Consider the following 21,376-nt stretch of genomic DNA (forward strand, 5'->3'; position numbering starts at 1 on the left):
ATAAACCGTTGGATCTCATATGATCGGTATTATCTTAATCGTCCAAAAACTCCAAAATGCATGAAGTGAGTTTGGTTTGTAACGTGTGGAATATTTTGATTGTGGATGTGAAGAAAAAAGCGATGGCAAAGAGCTTCTCGATCAGCGAGACTATAAGGCATGCGCAATTGTTGCGACTGCAGAGCGCCAAGTGTAAGGCAGCGATTGGCGAATTGATCGTAGCGCGACGACGTGCGGAGTTCTTGGGATGATCCTGTCCACCCATGAAAGGAGGGGTTCCCCTTTACTAACTCTGTCTTTCCCAATGTGGGAATTTTTGAGGTTTTCATATTGTACTTACTGTCTTGGAGTACATTCGGAGTGGATCGGCGTTTACAACTCATTATACCCAAAAAGGGAGCATCTGCCCAAGTTTGTCCCCTTTTTTATTTTATTTTATTTTATTTATGGGTGTCGAAATTCTCTTTCTTTTTGGCTATATATATACACGCTTTGCTTTACAACCAAAACGCAACATTCCTTCTCGTGCACGAGTCCTGTTGAAGGCTAATGCGACCCCGACAATTATTGGCCAATTCCTTTTTTCTTAGCGAGAAAACGAAAACTTTTGAGTGGCTTTCCCCTGTTCGAAGTCAGCATGCATTTTCACGTATGATTACATCGTATGAGCATTCAGCAGAAATCAGCATTGACTTCGTTCGCTTTACGTCTCTCGCTCTCTTAGTTCGTACAATATTTATTATAAAGTGGAGAAGCAGCCTATCGCGAGTCTTAAACAAAGCGTTTTATAAGATATCAATTATGGCGTCCCAATAGTATTGGCCATTGTGTTATTTCGACCGAGAGGCTTTGAGTTGAGTTCATCACCTTTATATCCTTTTGCTAATCTTTAATTATATATTAATGGAAAAGAAAAAAAGATTCACATCATTGTCTACGCTAAACCCCGTGCTAATTGATGCTTTTGCCCAATTTTTATTTTCTTAGTATTATCATCATCATCAAATATATATATTGATCTTATAATTCCACATCAAAAAAAAAAAAGAGAGAGTAAAAAAAGAGCAAATCCTCTAATTTATAAGAAATTTGATATGACCACTTATTAGTTTAATTTTTTTTGTATTGGATATGTGTTCAATTATTTATATTCCTAAGAATTATAATATAGCTGGAAAATGGGATTTTTTTTCTCGGAGAAAACGATTTTATTTTAGCTAGGGTACTGCTCTCTTTCTTTCTTTCTTTGTTTTTTTTTGTTTTTTTTTTGTTTGGTGAGTCCCCGTGTTAAATTCTTTTTCCATTTGATGCCATGTAGGAGTTGGACTCCATTGTCCTCTTTTGTTATGTGCTTTTTTATGAGTTTGCGAAAGGGACAAATGTTAGGTTGACACTTTAAAATATTGTTTGTTAAATCCCAAATTGCAATATGATGGAGGAATAGACCTTTCCACTTCCAAAAGAGAATTTGAATATATTTTTTTTTCTCTTTATCAAATTGGAACTTCGAATCTCTCAATCCTGTTTTTACAACTATCAATATATGTAATCCTTCTCATCATCTGATCTGGCCATACCTAGTCGACAAAGAGGTGTGGACTACTCCTCATGGAAAATTCCACCATTTTCTAAGGGCACGTACGATATCAGGGAAGGGAAGGGACGGCAGAAGCTCCCTAGCTATACAGTGCCTGGTCCATATAATATATATCATATGGTTGAGTTTTGGACTGAGAAAATATTGATGCAGCTGTTATTATTCTTCTCTTTTTTTTTTTTTGGTGAATAGCTTTTTTTTATATAAGAAAATACGTACGTAACTGTTTCTCAGGTGATATGTAGTATCATGCTAGCCATGCTACATACGGGTGTACAATTTTATGTTGTTTTTCCTCGCTAATTTATTGATGAAATTTCGATTTATTAGTATTCAAGAATTCTAAAAGAAAAGATTGTCGTTACTGTATAAATGTGTTTATTCCTCGATATACTCGTTCTTTTTTTCGGTATTTACAAGATATGTTTATGATCTGATAGAGTTATATATGATTTTCTATTGATTGGTTATGATTTGCTGCCATTATTTTCTCAATGCAATTTCTGACCATAAACAAACCCGTGATTTCTCATATTGGTTACTAAATCGGAATACAGCGAAATTACGATTTACCATTATTGCTTGCAATCATCGAATTTTTGAAACAGTGAAAATCGAGTTGTTTAGATGCAGAAATAGCTACTTTATGTTCCTTTGGTTAAGTTTCAAGGAGTCGTATGATGCCCATATTTCATTAGGTCTTTGGAATTATAATAATACAAGAGAATTAAGTAATACATACACACACACAGAGATATATATACACACACATTATATATTTTATATTTGCTTTCCTAGTGAAATTCAAACATCAATAATTCCGAATAATTCCCGTTTGATTTTGCAATCAAGTTTTTAAAATTTTAACTCTAATTTTAACTTTATTTACTATACAATAAAAATCAACAACACAATTATTACTTTTTACTTTTTCTTTAATATTTTTAAACATTCAATTTAATTTTTAATACTAAATTCTCTCACTATCCATTACTTTTTCCACAATTCAATAACACAATCATTATTTTCTCTCAACTATTCATTATTTTTTCACATTTTTTCTTATAATTCAATAACACAATCATTATAATTTAATTAAAATCAAAACTCAACTCTACTTAACTTTAAAATCAAATATACCGATGCCCGACCGTAATTTGCAGGGGGCACTACTGCCTGCAAATTTTCCATTCTTAGCTAGTGGACATGAAATTGAAAATTAATTTGACAATTAATTCAATTGGTTTAGTGGATTTTCTAACAATAGGACTGTTTGGAGGCAAATTCTCGCCATTCGATTAATTTAGTTATTCTCACCGTATAATTATTAACCCTGTTACTTTTTTCTTTTTTCTTTGGCCACAGATCTTAATCACCTTTTTTTTAGTAGAGATTTTTTTCTGTGGAGTTTTTTTTTTCGGAGTAGGACATAATTAAAAGAACAAGAAGAAATAGCGTGGTAATAGCAGTATAACATCGACAGACCGACTCTAATGAAAACAATACATTACGAGAACACTGATAGGTTTACACCAATAGATTGTTAGAAGTGTTTCAGCCAAAAAAAAAAATTGTTGGAAAACAGAGCCCCGACTTCAGCTACGAGGTGCAGCTACCCACGAATCCTATTTATCGCCCTAAATGGTGTCATAATGATAGAATAATTGCTTTGAATAAAGCTCAGTAAGTTAGAATAGAAATTATTACATACTGCTAGTGATAGTCGCTCAACTCTCATGTGCTATTTTGAGCATCAACCGAACTTTCATAACGCATCCAGTTTCTCGGCAGCACACACGGCTAGCCCGCTCGGGTTCTCGAAGCACGGGAGAGGGTAGGATTTAGGAACCGCAAACGGGGCGTCGATCATCACGCGCCCCATACTGACTAAGAACTGTATTAGAGGAGTTTGATTAGCAGCTGAGGACTGCGGAGGGCCCACAAACATGTCCCAAATTTTCGGCTGGGTGCATCCATGTATGCACGGCGCTTTGCTCATTGCCATTAAATAGTTCCACAAAATAATGTTTTTTTTCCAATGATATTATAATTTTTCCCAATAAAATAAGGTAAGAATATATATATTATGTATATAATTTTCAAAGATCCAAACACAGCAAAAAGAGAGATGATGACAAGGGAGACTGGGAGACAGTGCATTATAGAAAAGGAAATGATGGGAGATCCCTTTCCACACTTTTGTCCTCACATTGGAATTTATAATATCAAATAATTAATAAAATCTAAAGAAGAGAAAACCTAATTTCCAACTATAATTATTAAGTTTATTACCATATTAGACTAAATAACCTCAAAAACAACATTTAATTAACATGTCCTCATAATAGCATTAGAGACCGATGGTGCTTGATAGTGATCGCGATGAGGTGATTGGGCTTATTAGATCTTACTATTTGTTATCTGGCCTGAAAATTATCTAGCACCTGCGATATCTCGAATGAGAGCCTGTAAAAATGCAAAAAATTATTTACGTGATGAGCAGTACGGTAAATAATTAGTCTGCTCTAGAAATGCAATTTTAACTAATGTAAAAATTAATTATGAAAAAAAGTTCTCTCTCTCTTTTTTTTTTATGTCGTAATCAGTGCTTATTTTATTTATATATTGAAAGAATATAAGTAAAAGTTAAATATAAATATGTAAATGAACTCCCCCTATCCTTCCATGAAAAAGTCATCACTATTCAGCATCCCTAGAGAGACGGTCTATGTGTGTCGGTCTGTGCGTGCAAGTGTCCTCCTGCTGCTGCGAGTCTGGTGTTACTCTGCCGGAAAACCTTCAGAGTTTTAGCTTTCAGCGGGGACATCAATCAAAGATCCCATTTTTCGACCTGGGGGGGGAGGGGCTCTTCAAATTGAGAGAGAAATGTATGCAGACACTGGGCTAATGTTCCCTTGCTTCCAGAATCTGTACCAAGAAGCTCAACAGTTCGACGACTTCTGCAAACCCCAGAAGCCCAATGCTTCTTTGGTACCTTTCCTTCTCTTCTCTACGTACACTTATGGGGTTCTTGCTATATAGCTGTCAATCTCTCTCTCTTTCTCTCTTTGAGTGCTGGTCTTACTCCTGATCTCTTCATTGCTGTTTGCTGATTGTTGGGTGAAGTTTTCGTCCTAAATGGTAGCTGAGCAATTGGGTTTTGATCAGCTTCCTGTTGAATGGAGGCTAGTTTAGGTGGAGTCGTACAGTACGGTCTTGATCAGCTCCTTGAGGAAATGGTGAGCAGGGCAAGATAGAGGAAATCCCAAATGCGTGTAATCAAAGCTTTTGATGATAAGCTTTTCATCAAATTTGAGTCATCTTATTTTTATCAGCAAAATACGGTCAAATTTGAAGCTCACTCTGGCATAGAACAAAAAAAATGCACTTACTTTGAGATACTACTTGGAGACATTTCAATTGGTTTTGTTAACTAATTTACTTAACTCTGATTGGTTGGAATCTAAATTCTGTTCCATCCAACATCTACTCTAGTTAAGAAAATTCTTATGTTTGAAGGAATTTTTAGCAATATAGAGAGAAGCTTCTTGTTTTCTTTTTGAACCACTTCTTGGCAACATAAGAGGAAATAATTGGAGGCTTTTCTCTGCATATTAAATGATCTCATCTCGTTGATGCAAAGCTGAAAAGAAACAGAACAGGAAGCATGTGTAGCGAAGAACTTCACTCTTTCAAGTTCCATGGCCTGTAAGGATCTTTCCATTTTTCTCTGAATTTCTGATGTGAATTAGAGGGGCCTTGTTTGGGTTTTCCGGCTGAATACGGAAGTTGAACTTATTGGGGTGACCATAAAAGGCATAAAAAAGTGATGGGCATTGAAGATAAGCAAAAGCTCATCCACTCTCTTTATCACTGACATCCAATGAGCATATTTTGGTACTTTGGTCTGAGTGGTCTTGGTGCAGAAAAAGGGGTTAGCCAAAATTCCCAATAAAAGGAGATCCGGCCCTCTCTTTTCACCTAGAGGTTACTCGTTTTGGGAAACAAACCTTTATTGGTTTTGTGCTGAAATCCAAAGGAATGCTTTGTGGTCTTTCTTGCTCAGAAGACTTTGCAAATCTTTTGTGTGCCTTGCTCACAAATTTGCTTGTACAATTCAAGTTTGAATGATTTAATTTGGTTTCTTCCACTTAGCCAAAGAACAGTTGTCTTATTTGCTTAAAGAAATTATGATCTCACTTGTCTTCCTATGTGCCTGTTTCAGAGCAAACTTTTTCAGTCCTCCACCATAATGGAGTACGACTTAGGTGGAGAAGGAGATCTGTTCAAAGCTCCAGAACCCATAATCGAAGAACCGATCATCGGACTCGATCCAATGGCTGCGGCCATTTCGATGATATCTTGCGGGGAAGATTCCATCTTGGCCCAAGATCTTAAGGTTGCAGATATTGCCTCACTTCAGAATGAGCCTCTCTTCAGCGAAGTCTTCTATGACTGTCGTAAAGACCTGCTGGAAAAGGCAGCGACAGAGGCAACTTTCTCTGAGGCCTTGCAGATTAAGATTCCACCACTGAAGATTGATGAAAATCAGTCCGTGGTAAATGAACTTACTCTCGATTTACCTTTTCAAAAGAGCGTCAGCTCAGGATGTCTGAGCTCGATTCAGGGAGCTGCTCTGAAACCGAACTTTCTTGGCTTTTCTGGGCTGGATTTTGGAGCTGTTTATGGGATGCGGAGGGCATTCAGTGAAGGAGACATCAAGGTCAAATTTAATTGCTTCACTTAACTGCATCTTTTATGAACATTTCAACAAATTTTGTCCAATTGGACCCAAACTTTTTTTAGCTCTACCATACCCCCCTTGACGTATTAATTTTGCAATTGAAGTACTTTTTGTTCGAAAATGGGTACTCTCTAATTGGAACCAAAGAAAATACATTCAAGCGAGTTTCTGTATACACAGTGTATCCTCTACTTTTTTTAACATTTACTGCGCTCCAGCATTCATATACTATCATGGTAAAAAGTTGGAAATCTCTTGCCTTATTATTGGACACGTCTTTGTTTTGTGGTGTTAGTTTTAACTGATTCTTTCTCAAAGAAATGAAGTTTCAGTGACTCATTTTATGCGCATCAAAGCAAATGAGCATTGATTGACTGTGATGATTGAAGTCTATGTGACTGAGAAACTTTTAGATGTTTCTGGCTCATTTCGACAGGATAGGGCTGGGTCGTTCATTGACACTCCGTTTTTATGACAGACTCTTAGTAACGGTAATAATGGTAATGGTAATGGTAATGGTGATACTAGCCTAATCCATTCTCCTCTTGAGCGGCCGATACTCATCAGCAACTGCACCTCAGAAGAGCGTAAGGAGAAGCTCTCAAGATACAGAAACAAGAAGACAAAGAGGAACTTCGGGAGGAAGATCAAGGTAAACTTGCCCAAGTATCTTTTGGTTTATCTCCATCTTGCATTCTCTGAACCAGTTCTCTGGTTTAGTGAGGGCCCATTTGTTGTAGGGCCAGTTTTTCCGAAGATATCTTCGGTCTAAATTTAGATCAAACCTCACCATCGACGCCTCTCTACTTCAATGGTCAGCCAGAAAAGAAGAAAAGCAATAATAGAACGTTAACAGCATGATTTTGGTGTCAGTATGCTTGCAGGAAGGCCCTAGCTGACAGTCAGCCTAGGATCCGAGGAAGATTTGCAAAGACCGAGGAGTCCGACATCTCCAAGAAGCAATAACTGTTTGACCTACTCCTGCTAAAATAACAAGGAAGCTGTAGGGGATGAAGTTAGCTTTATAGGTTATGATGAATTTACCGAAGAAACGATGGTGCTGACGATGAGTAGTAAGGCGGCATGAGCGCTAGAACACTTTGGTAGTGTTCTTCACTTGAGAAACCAAAACCTGTAAGGCTAGTACTATAGTAACTTTCTCGTAAGACCCGGTAAGTATCCAAATGGTGTATATATGGGGGGTTGGGTTTGTTTAATAAAGAAGAGCCTGCGGTGGAATGGTAAGTGTGATGTACCCTACCCTCTTTCATGTTTAAATATGCTTAGTTAAATTAATAAAAGGTGAAAGTCGGCTGTGATTTTGTGGATGTTTCTCTTACCGATGTTTAGTCGAACAATTCTATGTCACGTACGAGATCCAAATGTATACACGTGTGGCAGATATTGGAACAACAGTAACGTGACTCGATCAAAGGACTACAGTGATGGATATCTTGCTCGTCAATGTGTACTTTCAGGAGAGCGACGCATCTGATTTGACATTTTTGACGTACTCTCCATAGTGAACGGTAATGTTCAGGCGTTAACTTTCAACTCTCTACTTGGGCCATATCGAACGCTCCCGCTTCGGATCGAATCCAATGTCTCTCTCTCACCGTTCGTGAAATGCATTGGCTCTGCTAGGTAGCCAGCTTCAGAAGCTTTGAATGGGCTCGTTCGAAATCTCCAAAAGCAATGACATTTTAAAATTATAGGGGCAAAATGAATCAAACAGAAAACTTTGGGGTCTGCAAAATAATTAGCCACCGCTTTTCAAAGCTCGGTTAACGGACATTACCAGGATTTTGGTGAAGCCATGAACATCTGTCTGTCCTCCCCCGCCAAATTCTCACCTTTACGTCCGTCGTCTCGGGTCCTCATCCCTTCCTCCCCAAAACAACCCTCGCCGTCCCTCTCACTTCAACCGCCCTCCAATCCCCAGCCTCTCAACAGCCGCCTGATCACCGCCCACCTCGATGCGGGCCGCCTCCGGGAAGCGATTTCTGCCCTGGATTCCATGGCCTGGAGCGGGTCCTACCCCGACCTTGTCACCTACGCTCTCCTCCTCAAGTCCTGCATCCGCTGTCGCGAGTTCCATCTTGGCAGGCATGTTCGCAGGCGGCTCGAGGAGTCCGGAATCGAGCCTGACTCGGTCGTCCTCAACTCGCTTATCAGCCTCCACTCCAAATCGAACGACTGGGAAGAGGCCGAGGAGGTCTTCTGGAGCATGGGGAGTGACAAGAGGGATTTGGTTTCTTGGAGTGCTATGATCTCGTGCTACGCCACCAACAACAAGGAGATGGAAGCAATCGCGCTGTTTCTTGATATGCTGCAAGAGGGTTTCTCTCCCAACGAGTACTGCTACACGGCAGTGATTCGGGCGTGTTCAACTGCTAAAACCGCCCGGATTGGTGATGCTATTTTTGGTTTTCTGATGAAAGATGGTTATTTCGATTCCGATGCCTGTGTTGGGTGTGCCTTGATTGATATGTTCGTTAAGGGACGAGGGGATCTGCGGTCTTCCCTCAAGGTGTTTAACAAAATGTCTGAGAGAAACGTAGTTGCTTGGACACAGATAATTACTAGGTGTACAGAGCTGGGTCACCCTGAAGAAGCTGTAAATCTGTTTGTAGACATGCTATTGGAAGGATGCATACCGGACAAGTTTACGATCAGTGCTGTTGTCTCGGCTTGTTCAGATTTGGGCCTTCTACCACTTGGGTTGCAATTGCATTCTTGGGCCATGAGATCAGGACTGCACTCTGATGTTTGTGTTGGCTGTTGCTTGGTGGACATGTACCGTAAGTGTGGTGCATGCGGGTCGCTTAGTGATTCAAGAAAGGTGTTTGATCAGATGCCCAGTCACAATGTAATGTCTTGGACAGCAGTTATCACAGGATATGCTCAATGTGACGGAAGTAAGGAAGCTGTCGAACTATTCTTAGAAATGATTCGAGGTCCCATAAGGCCAAATCATTTCACATTTGCTAGTGTTCTCAAGGCATGTGCTAGTTCTATCAATGTTGAAACTGGTGTGCAGGTATATGCTCACACGGTGAAGTTAGGATTATCAACCGATAATTGTGTGGGGAATTCCCTTGTTAGCATGTTTGCCCGCTCAGGAAGGACGGAAGATGCCCGAAAGGCATTTGAGTCGCTTTTCGATAGGAATATGGTGTCTTATAATACGATCCTTGATGCGTATTCCAAGAATTTGAATTCTGAAGAAGCCTTTTCGCTGTTTCATGAAATTGAGAGTATGGGAATGGGCCCTGATGCTTACACATTTGCAAGCCTCTTGAGTGGGGCTGCCAGTGTTGGTGCAATCAGTAAGGGAGAACTAATCCATGGTCGGATTGTAAAATCAGGGCTCCATTTCAATGAGTGCGTTTGTAACGCTCTGATCTCTATGTACTCAAAATGCGGAAACGTAGAAGCTGCCTTTCGAGTATTCGACCGAATGGGAGATAAGAAGAATGTAATTTCCTGGACATCAATGATAATGGGGTTTGCAAAACACGGGTTCAGTGAGAGAGCTTTGGAGACATTCCGAGAGATGATTGAATTAGGTATGAGGCCAAATGAGATCACTTCCGTTGCAGTTTTATCTGCATGTAGCCATGGGGGTTTGGCCTCCAAGGGAAGGATGTATTTTGAGTCAATGCAGAAAGATCATGGAATCACTCCGAGGATGGAGCACTATGCTTGCATGGTCGATTTACTGGGCCGATCGGGTTCGCTCGTTGAAGCGTTCGAGTTTATCTCTTCGATGCCTTTTGAGGCCAATGAGTTAGTCTGGCGAACATTTCTTGGAGCTTGTCGGATCCATGGGAATGTAGAGCTCGGTAAAAAGGCTGCAGGTATGATTCTTCAGAAAGACCCAAGTGATCCCGCAGCTTATATTCTGCTGGCAAACTTGTATGCTTCCTCAGGTCGATGGGAAGATATGGCAGAAATCAGAAAGAAGATGAAGCTGAAGAATCTGACCAAAGAAGCAGGTTGTAGTTGGATAGAGGTGAAAGACACAATATTCAAATTCCATGTCGGTGACTCTTCACACCCTCAAGCTCGGGAGATTTTCAATGAGCTCGATCGGCTAAATACCAAAATAAAGAAACTGGGTTATGTTCCAAATACCGATTTCTTTCTTCATGATGTGGAGGAGGAACAGAAGGAGCAGTACTTGTTCCAACATAGCGAGAAACTAGCAGTTGCTTTTGGGCTTATAAGCACTCCGAGGCCGAAACCGATCAGGGTGTTCAAGAACCTCCGTGTCTGCGGAGATTGCCACTCTGCAATCAAGTACATATCAATGGCTACTGATAGGGAGATCGTGGTTAGAGATGCAAACCGATTCCACCATTTCAAGGACGGGAAATGCTCCTGCAACGATTACTGGTGATGATAATTATGATCCCCATGTTAATTACAATCAGCCGTACCAATTTTTATTCAGCCAAAAAAGCAGTACCAATTTCCTGAGCTTGGAAACAGGCTTTGTATCATATTGGAGGATGCGGATAATATTCAAATGCGTCAAGTAGTAATGAGCTTCCGGGAAGATGAGTAGTCTCCGTGCTATCTAGTCGATTAATAGACTTGCATTTGCAATCACCTGACTCGGAAATGTGGTACCTACAGTATCGAATCGAGACGCATCTAATAAGCTTTAGAGTAAATTAATGATTTGGTCATCAAGAGATACAATTTACATCAAATCTGACTTCAAATTTTTTTTTTACATTAAATTGAACCTTGACAGATTAAGTATACATCAAATGGGTCATTACGTCAGATTGTCGTCCAATAATGGATGGAAAAATCTGATGTGGCATCCGTTGATTAACAATTTGCCTCTCGAGAGATTGATGTTACATCAAATTGGAACATGATAGATTAAGTGTACGTCAATTGACCCATTCCATCAATATCTCCATTAACTTTAACTGGAATTGCTGACGTGTACATAACAGTACCACGTGACACGTGATGATTGGCCGAGTGGGCTCATATGTTTCTAAAAAATAAAAAAAAATTATGAACCATGTCTCGATTCGTAACCCGAACCATATTCGAAAAAGATAAATCTAACCATAAATCTAAAATAATATAATTTAAATTTAAATTTAAAACGACACTGTTCATTTTCTTTGTGAAGAAGATGAATAGTATCATGGAGCTCCCAACCATGTGAGCCCTCTTGAGCCAACCATTCGGAGACCCATGGGTGAGTTTGCGGTGGACTAGCGGGCCTAGCTCATGGGGTGGCGAGCCCCCAGCTTAGCGGGACCCAGGCTCGATAGGCATAATTCGTAGAAGTCTTGAGCTTCTGGCGGTCTGGGCTTAGCAGATCGTTTCTTTTTCAAGGCCCCAGAGGCTCGTTCTCGACTCATGGACGTTGGGCGACCTTCGACCGACGTTGTCGAGTCCATTACGAGGATCGTTTAGCCCATTGCAAGGATCGTCGAAGACCTTTGAGCGATCTAGGATTTCGACCGATCCTAATGATGGCCAAATATCCCATTTTTTGACGATATTTGGTTGTGGAAAGGCTAGATCTAGCCTCGCTACGCCGAAACTGTTCGGGAAAGGTCGATCTGAGAAGGTGATGGTGGTGGAGGCAGTGGCGATTCACATGGCTCTAGAAGTGGCTCTGGAGATGGTAGCGACAATGGTGGTGGTAGAGACAGTAGAGGAAGAAACGATAGTGATGGAGGAAGGTTAGGCCACGATAGCTCTGGCTCGGGATATGGATCTGTAAGTCGATATGGACATGGCAATGGTGGGCAAGGAGGAGGTGGTGGAAGAGGGGGAAGAGGTGGTGGAAGTGGAGGCTCGGGCATACGAAGCGGTTCTGGGCTCTGGTTATGAAAGGGTTCAATTGATGTACACTTAGTTTGTCATGGTCCAATTTGATATAAAAAATTTTTGAGGTTGGAATTGATGTAACACCAATTTCTCGATGGGTAAATTGTTAATTTAATGTCACATTAGATTTTTTTGTACATTATTGGACGGCAATTTGACAGAATGGCCCATTTGATATACACTTAATATGTTAATATTCAATTTGATATAAAAAATTTCTTGAGGTCAGATTTAATGTAAATTACATTTATGGAGGACCAAGTCATTAAAAATGTGTTTGGTTTTAGAGTTGAGTTTAGTTAAATTTTTATTTTAATTGAGTTGTAATGGTTCTGTTGTTGAATTATAAGAAAAAGTGTAAAAAAGTAATGAATAGTTGATAGAGTTTAGTATTAAAAATTGAATTGAGTATAATGGAGTTGTATGTGGGTTTATGTATGTGGCCTACCTTTTTTACTTTGAAGAGTTGATTTTTATTGTGTAGTGAGTAAAATTAAAGTTAGAGTTAATGTATTTGGATTTAGAGTTGAGTTGAGTTTTTGTTTTAATTAGTTTGTAATGATTGTATTGTTGAATTATGAGAAAAAGTATGAAAAAGTAATGAATAGTTGAGATAAAGTAATGATTAAATAATAATTGCATTGTTAAATTGAAAATAAATGGAGTTGAGTTGAGTCGAATTAAAAAAATTTTAAAATTCAAACACACTCTTAAAATCTTAAAATTCGATTGCAAAACCAAACGGACTATAATTTACTCTAAGCTTTAACAACGGGAATTGCTAGTGCTACTAGTCGATGAGTTGGTGGATAGGAAGCAGCCGAATCAGACCATATGGTCCCACCGGGAAATTGATTGAGTTAGCTGTTCTCCAATGGAGAAAGGACAGGGGCACAACTACTTCAAATTAGGAACTAACACGTCACCCCGAAGCCAATGATATCACGGGATTATTCCGCTGGGCCCCGCGAAACCAAAATATGGGAGAATTAGGAAAAAAGTCAAAAAAAGGAAATAATAATAATAATAATAATAATAAATTGGCCCCAACCGAAAGGAAGGAAAGAAATTACTGCAGATCGGTGGGGAGAGAGAAGCAAAATATCAGGAGTCTGACACATGGCGTACGAGGTCAATAATTTCAACGACCGGCCGCTCTGATAATGACGCGTGGCCAACGAGGACATGACAAGTCAATATTCTTCCGTGCCCTCCTTGTCAAACCCCGCACAGTCCGCCACGTTACCGGCTTCGAGAGTCCATATTTGCGGGGGGGCCACACCACCCAACGGGGACCGAATCACTACCTCGAGGATCCGCTGCTCCACGTGTCCTGGGGGACGATCTGAGCCGTCGGTGTATACATCGCGAAATCCAAGCTAGAGGCCCTCGAGAGCCCCATGTGGCAACCGCCCATCGTATCATACGACACGGACGGCTTTGATTCTCTGCTAATGCTTCCTTCCTTCTTCAGCCCAGTCATGAAATGAGATGAGAGTCGTCTTCTGAAACTCAAGAAACCTTTTCTTATAAAGCTTCCTTCCCTTGCCTTCCATGGCTTCTTCCTGACATTCCCCTGGTTATAGAAACGGGAGATCTTTCGTATAACCAGCGACTCGGATTTTTGTTCCTCTCTTTTTACGCACCGGTGGGGACGTTTCTGCGACGAGGATGACGCCCGGGACGGGGAATATCTGCCGCAGTGTCACCGTGGTCGGAATGACAACGAAGGGTCACCACCCGAGGCGGAGGTTCAAGCTCCGGCGGCGTCTCAAGCCCTTGCAGAAGGCAAGCATCGGAGCGGAGGACAGAGTAGTACTGAAGGAGGATGAAGGGCCGGCTGGTGATCAGAAGCCGACGGAGATATCGCTCTCCTCGCCGGCATCCGATCAGTCTTCGGAAAATGACACCGTTTTGCCTTCAAGACTTAGAGAGGTGAGCTTACATGTTGCTAATTTGAGGACGACCACACTGTCCCACGGCTCGGTTTCTATCATCGGACGGAGGAAAGAAATGGAAGACACTGTGAGGGTGGAGCTGAAGTTTCTAGAAGGTCGGTACGATTTTTTCGGGGTTTACGATGGGCATGGCGGGCCCCAGGTGGCGCAGGCCTGCGCCAAGAGATTGCACGAGGTGGTCGTCGATCGAGCCATGATGGAATATGGAAAGGATCGAGCAGAGATGATTGACTGGGAGGAGGTGATGGTGAGGAGCTTCAAGGGGATGGACGAGGAAGTGGCGATGGCTGGGACCGGGGCCGAGGAGGCGCTGAGGATGGTGGGTTCCACCGCTGTGGTGGCTGTGATTGGGAAGGACGATGTGGTGGTGGCTAATTGCGGGGATTCGAGGGCAGTCATGTCGAGAGGGGGCGTAGCCGTGGCCTTATCCGACGACCATAAGGTATATATATGTGCCGTTTGTCGATAATTTATCGATTATGTCTCGAAAATAATTGATCTGATCAAACAATTTACTTATGCTGTGACAGCCTGGTCGACCCGATGAGCTGAAACGGATAGAAGCCGCTGGCGGAAGGGTCATAAACTGGAATGGGTATCGGGTTCTCGGAGTCCTCGCCACATCCAGATCTATAGGTGAGGCACATATGTACTTAATTTTTTTTTTAAATGTAAAGGAGGGCCAATGCTAAATAACTTAACTAATAGCTAATTGATTCGAAATAACTAATAAAGGGGCACGGATAATCCTAAGTGTCGAACTTACGATCTCTAAGTCTAATAGATGAGAGCGTGCACTATTACGTTATACTCACTTTTGATTATTATATTTAACTCTTCATTCATGGTATCTGATGTTAAACAATGGTACTGAAAGCCTCGGACTACTTTCTCTTTGCTAAAAATGCAGGCGATGAGTTCCTGAAACCGTTTGTGATATCAATTCCAGAAGTCACCGTAACTAAAAGAACCGACTCCGATGAGTTCCTCATACTTGCCAGTGACGGCCTATGGGACGTGGTCTCGAATGAGTATGCTTGCGAGGTCGTGAGGAGGTGTTTGAGCGGACGAATGAGGAGACGATCCCGTGACACTTTGACTGCTGATAACTCTGCCTCTGAGGCGGCTAAAATTTTAGCCGAGCTTGCCATTTCTCGGGGCAGCGAGGACAATATAAGTGTGATTGTTGTGGAGCTAAATAAACCCGGATTCCGTAGTTAATGAACTCCGCGGAGAATCTAAATGCTCTATTGACATGTCTCGTTGATGTTCCTGATCGATAATGATCACATTTGGCCTAGGGATGCCGTTCAAGGATTCCGTTTGATCCATCGTCTCCTTGGAAGAATTGAAATTGAAAATCGATCCATATCTAGGATATGATTTTGAAAATAAATTTATAAAGTGGCCCAAGATTTTCGGTACTCCGATCTTTTGTGGATCGACACGCAGATATAAAAGATAGATATGTACCAGCGGTTATCCATGATCTTAAAATACTCTTTAAGATGTGCACATCATATCAATAATCAATGATACCAATGAACATCGCATTCATTCTCTAATTGATATCTTATGTACGCTTATTATGGATAAAGTTTCCCTTTCAATTTAATTAAAATGATTTATACCAAAAATTATATATATATTTATATAATCGGATTCAGCTCTATGTATATAAACGACATCCTTTCTCTATATATACATAGGCTTACGTCTCATTATGTGGATGAACAAATTCCAACTGAGAGCTGAGAGCACCAGGATTGATTCGGAGCACCAGGATTCATTTCGTTACATCCGAACAATGGAAGATTATCGATATTCTGAAGAAGAAGAAGAAGAAGAAGAAAGAGGAGGTCGCAGAGTTAGAACAGCAAGAAGACCAAGAGGCCCCAACAACAAGAGGCCCCCAGAGCAGCCCTCCCTTCCCGAAGTAGTCCTCGGTTGGATAATCGACAAGTTCGACTCCGTCCATAGCTTCTTCTTCCAGCTGTGATCGTTGTTCTTTCCGACTAATTAATACCAAATTTAACGTGTCCTTCCTCTTACGTATTTTTATCTCCTTTTCTTTTTCTTTTGTTTTTTTAATTATAAAGAGGTCTATGAGCCTGATATAAATGAGGTTAATAGAGTTTTTCCTTCTATATGTTTGCCTAATGCGTGCTGATCATTCCAGTGCGATGAATCCTACAGGTGAATTATGTTCTGCATGATATAGTTTTGTGTTATATGTTTCAGCGACAGAAGTAAGCAGGTTGTGCAAAGTAGGCAGATGAAATTGAATTGGTGAGTCTACTTAAAGGGGGAAAAATATCTCTTTTTTTCTCGGTGAGACGAACTGATTCTCGCACCGGGTTTAGTCATGGACACATAAGAGATTTTTTTTTTTTTTGGTGTACATAGCAAAGATATTTTTTTGAAGGATGCCGCTTCCCAAAATATCGTGCTCTAAAATCGCAAGGCGAATTAAAATCTAATTTAATTTATATCCAATTCAATCCAAATCTAATCCAATCCAATCCAATTACCAAAAAGTTGCATGATTTTGGTCAATATAGGGGAGAGTTTGCATATTTGCATACTCCTGCAAACTTTTTTTTTTTCCCCTTTTTCTTAGAATATAATTACATATATATATTTTATTAGACATGTACATATTAATTATAAAATAAAAGGATCATTTAAGTCATGAATTTATTTGTCATTTTGCAACCCATCTGAATATAATTACACCATAATGCGTGTAGATATTAACACCACCCCTGCTGCCATGCATGCATGAGTCGCCGACACTAGTACAATATACAATACACTATACAATATAGTGAATGTTGTATTAGCTCATGGGCCACTTTTGTAATTAAAAAAAAAAAAAAGTTCGGTACAGTGAATAAAACTAGGACTCGGACTTGGGGCTGGGCTTGATCTTGGGCTGGGCGATGGATTATTAATTATTGTTAATTAATAATATAATAAGAAGATACTGCCATGTGGAAGAATCTGGCACGCGGCATCCACACTTCGCCCCCATCCAATTGCCGCCACCAGTCAGCTTCAGCTTCAGCCTCTCTCTCTCTCTCCCCTTCTTCTCGGAGGAGATTCAGACGCAGCTCTCTGCGTCGAGCTGCCCAGAAGGATCAAATTAATGAAGGAACTCGTAGCAGGTAACCAATTTTCTCTCTTGACTACTCTTGTTCTCTGAGTCATTTCTGAACCTGTTCGGACCGACGAGCTCAACTTTTCCGTTATGAATGATTTTTGGCGCTTCCGTCATTGGGCAATCCATTTTCTCGTCGTCTGTAATCGATTCTCGTAATCTTCTGGATTGCCTTGCCTTGACGAGTGAAGGCTTTATATCGACTAACAGAGCAGCTCATCGTCAATCAATTATCAATGTAATCGGTCGGTTCTAATATTGTTTATCCACAGTTCATTTCCTTTCCAGCTCTTGCCTCCTCCATATTTGATTACTCTGCTGTGAAGGGCTGATTCCACATGCTTCCCAGTTCCCGGTGCATCATCTGACTGATTGGATGACTTCTAGTTCAGCTGTGGCTTTTGCTGTTGCTACGTATCAAGGGTGGTTTCCAGACCATGTGAGCACTCGGAACGTTATCTCTACATCTCAGGATTTTTATTTTATTTTTCTATACTTGCATTGCTTCTTAGATTCAGCTCATTCCGTATCGGTCCTATAGAATTTTCTCCGGCTTATTACATCAATGTTCTTCTCTTTGAAGTATGAACTACTGTAGCTAAAAGTTTTGGCAATAATTCTGCACTTGATTCTGCAGGCATCTGAAAAAGTTTGCTGCTTCGGATCTTTGTTATCCAATGCAAACTTGTCCGCACCATGTAGACCTCAGGTCAATCAGCCGACTCCTGCCAGTCGAGGATCAACAAGACTTAAGAGAAGTCTCGCTTGGTGGAATTTTACATTTGCTGTTCCAAGAGCAATTAACGAAGATGAAACGAGCAGCAGATATACTTTCGATGACTTAGAAAATCAAAGGAGCAGTGACGATCCTCATGTGGATTTAGTCCATCCCATTTCTCGATCAGAAGCAGGATTATCTAGAAGTATCGAGCAACTAGTTTGCCAGAGCAGCTTACTTGACAAACTAAGTGCTGTTTACTTGCACGTGTTAGCATCAGAACAGTGGAATGCTTCGCGATTGGCATTGTGCCATAGGTAAATGTAACTAAAACCTTTCATACTCTCAAATGTTCATGCAAAATTTTATGTCTTTCTGCATAAAATTTTGGATCTCTGGGATGGAGCGTGTTACATGCCACATAAAGTATGTTTTTGGTTTCTTATGCTGCATGGGTAGTCAATTAAATGTTCGACATTTTGCTCCTGAATATATAAGTCAGACCATCTAGAGTGATGATTACTGCTGGCTCATCTGCAAGCAAACCATTCATACTTGCATTCTTTATGGTGCTAATTAGGCAATTCTTTCCTTCATTTTGGGGTTTGTTCTGAATATTTTTTTATTTTTAGACTAGCAATCTCCTTCTTCAGCTTAATTTGTTTTACCTTCAAATTTCAATTATTAATGTATGGTTTGAACAGGAATTACATGACTAGCGCAGCAAACTTGATTCATCATCTGGCAATAAGAAGCCTTGACATTGAACAGCTCAAACATGATGCCATTTGCACTGGCCTTCTGGATTTGGGGACTATCAACTCGCACGTCCTGGCGAGTGTCACAGCAGGCATTCAGTTGTGTCATTATGCCAGTTCAAATTCTCCGAGTGCCCAAGATAATATTGGTTTGAGACCTCACTCTGCAGAAAGCTTGGATAAACGAAAGAACGGAGATTTTTCAATAAATGCTTTGAGGAAGAGGGCATCCTTGAATAGAGAAAGGCTGTTTGGCACATTTCATGATAGAAGAACTACTCTTATTATGGTAACAATTGGCATGGAAGCAACTCAGAGTGAATCTCTGATTCCTGACCTTTTAAACAAGGGAACCACTGTGTTTAGGATCAACTGTGCACATGGAGACTCAAGTTTGTGGAGCGAGATAATCAGAAGAGTGAGACATAACTCACGAGCTCTGGAGAAGCCCTGCAGAATTCTCATGGACTTAGCTGGACCAAAGCTCCGAACTGGCAGACTAAAACCCGGACCATGCGTGATTAAAGTCTCTCCAAAAAGAGATGCTAGCGGAGAAGTGATGGTTCCTGCTCAAGTTTGGCTATTGCAGAAAGGAGCGTGGGCCCCTCATGCTCACGTTCCTCCTGATGCAGTTCTGTACATCGATGGGCCAGAGTTACTAGACAGGTTGGGCCCTCGAGATGTGTTGAGATTCCATGATGCTAGGGGGAGGGAAAGGGTGCTTAAGATTAATAGTAAGTTGCACGCAACTGGTGGTCATAGCTTCCTTGCAGAGTGTCCAAGAACTGCATATATTCATTCTGGGGCAGAAATGCATCTCAAGGGAAAGAAAGGTAAGCACCTGCTCGGTCGAGTTGTGGATGTCCCTGCTTCCGAACCATTTATTAGATTGAGAGTTGGAGATTTGCTGATTATAACTCGAGATAGCTCATGTGAAAGAGAGCCAACTGGGGGTGCTCATAGAATAACCTGTCCTTCTGGATACCTATTTGACTCGGTCAAACCCGGAGAGCGCATTTATTTCGATGACGGTAAAATTGAGGGAGTGATTCAAGGAACAGGCCACTCGGAGGTTATAGTTTCTATCACCCGTGCTGGTATTCGAGGAACTAAACTAGGATCGGACAAATCCATAAACATTCCGGAGAGCAGTATTCGTTTCCAAGGCCTCACATCAAAGGATCTCATGGACCTTGACTTTGTATCTTCTTGTGCTGACATGGTGGGAGTCTCTTTTGTGCGGGATGTTCAAGATATTGTACTGCTTCGCCGAGAGCTGGAGCAGCGGAAGCTTGATAACCTCGGGATCATCCTGAAGATTGAGACGGAAAGCGGGTTCAAGAACTTGCCTCTATTGCTGCTGGAGGCGATGAAGGGGCCTAATCCCCTGGGGGTAATGATCGCCCGTGGAGACCTTGCAGTGGAGTGTGGGTGGGAGAAGCTGGCCTACCTGCAGGAAGAGATTCTGTCAATCTGTGGTGCCGCCCATGTTCCTGTCATATGGGCTACTCAGGTTCTGGAGTCACTCGTTAAATCGGGTGTGCCTACCCGAGCTGAGATCACTGACGTTGCCCTTGGAAGGAGGTCAGTCCTAAGTCCATTTTCCCCCCTTGCTTTCGTCTTCAATACGTTTTATAAACGAAAGGTATACGTACAGATATGACATGGGTAGAAATGTCCTGTTTTACTTGGGCAGGGCAAGTTGTATCATGCTAAACAAAGGGAAGAATCTTCTTGAAGCTGTCGCGACTTTAAATGCAATCTTACACAGCACCCCATCGAAGATAACCGTGCAGATGAAACATCTTGTACTGTCGAGCCACTCGATCTAGTCATAGAAGAAGCGTCGATGAATCTTCGACTTTCCGGTGTAAATAATTATTTCCCAGCTTTGTGTCTTGTTACTAACGACCCGAAAACTCATTGGATTTGGGCTAGTCTTTGGAATTGTCACCCAATGTCCCGTATCTGGCAATAATGAAGGGAAAGAAAGTTGTATTCCAATTGCTCAGTAGGTGGAGCAGTTGAAGACGAGAAAATATTATGTGAGTAATATACACAGTCATTTGACTTTGTAAAAGTCCATCGTCAAATGACATGAGTCCTATGATACAACTTTCTCTCCTTTTTACTGAACACGTGTCATTTAGAGTGAAGTTTTATACGTCTATTTGATTGCATATTATTCATCCAATATTTTCTCCCAGAAAGACTATCCTTTTGGCTCTTCTTCTTTTTTTCCCCACTACCATGGAATAAATTGCATCGCTTTCAACTTTTCATACAGCAGTCCGTCAAGATATGGGAGGTCAAGAAGAAATGGAAAAGGAGTGAATACTCAAACTGCCGAACGATTCAATCGTAACCACGGTGCAAGGACAGTGGAGTCACTTCACGAATTAGGAATATCCAAAAATCCGAAAATTACCAGGAACATAATGCCATTTTTATAAGAAAAGCCCTTATTATAATATTGAGATCACACTTGTGTCTCTCCCAATTCCTAGTATAAATTTTCAAAAGGATTACACATGAAGTTCCGAATCTCACAACCATTAAAAATTATGAGAGCA

General features: G+C 41.0%; 4 protein-coding genes across 7 annotated transcripts; all 4 read left to right on the top strand.

Moving 5' to 3' along the window:
- The first annotated feature begins 4,274 nt into the window (after positions 1-4,274).
- On the top strand, positions 4,275-7,669 carry LOC116196061. Its single transcript, XM_031525581.1, has 4 exons — positions 4,275-4,588; positions 5,823-6,320; positions 6,820-6,993; positions 7,215-7,669. Exons 1-4 carry the CDS (start codon positions 4,484-4,486, stop codon positions 7,305-7,307), a joined length of 870 nt encoding a protein of 289 aa, XP_031381441.1. The 5' UTR covers positions 4,275-4,483; the 3' UTR covers positions 7,308-7,669.
- Positions 7,670-8,075: 406 nt separating this feature from the next.
- LOC116196057 (pentatricopeptide repeat-containing protein At3g49170, chloroplastic) lies at positions 8,076-10,955 on the top strand. The gene has a single exon (XM_031525575.1). It carries the CDS (start codon positions 8,158-8,160, stop codon positions 10,741-10,743), a length of 2,586 nt encoding a protein of 861 aa, XP_031381435.1. The 5' UTR covers positions 8,076-8,157; the 3' UTR covers positions 10,744-10,955.
- Positions 10,956-13,657: 2,702 nt separating this feature from the next.
- On the top strand, positions 13,658-15,591 carry LOC116196060 (protein phosphatase 2C 51-like). The gene is made up of 3 exons (XM_031525580.1): positions 13,658-14,609; positions 14,698-14,803; positions 15,078-15,591. The coding sequence occupies exons 1-3, from the start codon at positions 13,881-13,883 to the stop codon at positions 15,386-15,388; spliced, it is 1,146 nt and encodes a 381-aa protein (XP_031381440.1). The 5' UTR covers positions 13,658-13,880; the 3' UTR covers positions 15,389-15,591.
- A 1,576-nt stretch (positions 15,592-17,167) lies between these two features.
- LOC116196058 (plastidial pyruvate kinase 4, chloroplastic) lies at positions 17,168-20,988 on the top strand. Of its 4 annotated transcripts, none has more exons than XM_031525577.1 (5): positions 17,168-17,334; positions 17,600-17,766; positions 17,965-18,362; positions 18,750-20,387; positions 20,500-20,988. In XM_031525577.1, the coding sequence occupies exons 2-5, from the start codon at positions 17,704-17,706 to the stop codon at positions 20,633-20,635; spliced, it is 2,235 nt and encodes a 744-aa protein (XP_031381437.1). In that variant the 5' UTR covers positions 17,168-17,334; positions 17,600-17,703; the 3' UTR covers positions 20,636-20,988. The 4 variants fall into 4 exon arrangements, with proteins under 4 accessions (XP_031381437.1, XP_031381438.1, XP_031381439.1 ...); XM_031525578.1 differs by having other exon boundaries at positions 17,616-17,766; XM_031525579.1 differs by having other exon boundaries at positions 17,677-17,766.
- Positions 20,989-21,376: the final 388 nt, after the last annotated feature.

Source organism: Punica granatum, chromosome 2, assembly GCF_007655135.1.
Source record: "Punica granatum isolate Tunisia-2019 chromosome 2, ASM765513v2, whole genome shotgun sequence".
Classification (NCBI taxonomy): Eukaryota; Viridiplantae; Streptophyta; class Magnoliopsida; order Myrtales; family Lythraceae; genus Punica; species Punica granatum.

Bases quoted from the DNA above. Each gene is read 5' to 3' on its own strand.
- LOC116196061 (XM_031525581.1), top strand. From the start codon at position 4,484: ATGTATGCAGACACTGGGCTAATGTTCCCTTGCTTCCAGAATCTGTAC. The intron at 6,321-6,819 runs GTCAAATTTAAT...TTTTTATGACAG, and splicing joins TCAGTGAAGGAGACATCAAG to ACTCTTAGTAACGGTAATAA. The intron at 6,994-7,214 runs GTAAACTTGCCC...TTTTGGTGTCAG, and splicing joins ACTTCGGGAGGAAGATCAAG to TATGCTTGCAGGAAGGCCCT.
- LOC116196057 (XM_031525575.1), top strand. From the start codon at position 8,158: ATGAACATCTGTCTGTCCTCCCCCGCCAAATTCTCACCTTTACGTCCG.
- LOC116196060 (XM_031525580.1), top strand. From the start codon at position 13,881: ATGACGCCCGGGACGGGGAATATCTGCCGCAGTGTCACCGTGGTCGGA. The intron at 14,610-14,697 runs GTATATATATGT...ATGCTGTGACAG, and splicing joins CCTTATCCGACGACCATAAG to CCTGGTCGACCCGATGAGCT. The intron at 14,804-15,077 runs GTGAGGCACATA...CTAAAAATGCAG, and splicing joins CGCCACATCCAGATCTATAG to GCGATGAGTTCCTGAAACCG.
- LOC116196058 (XM_031525576.1), top strand. From the start codon at position 17,422: ATGATTTTTGGCGCTTCCGTCATTGGGCAATCCATTTTCTCGTCGTCT. The intron at 17,566-17,676 runs GTAATCGGTCGG...CATGCTTCCCAG, and splicing joins ATCGTCAATCAATTATCAAT to TTCCCGGTGCATCATCTGAC. The intron at 20,388-20,499 runs GTCAGTCCTAAG...TTACTTGGGCAG, and splicing joins GACGTTGCCCTTGGAAGGAG to GGCAAGTTGTATCATGCTAA.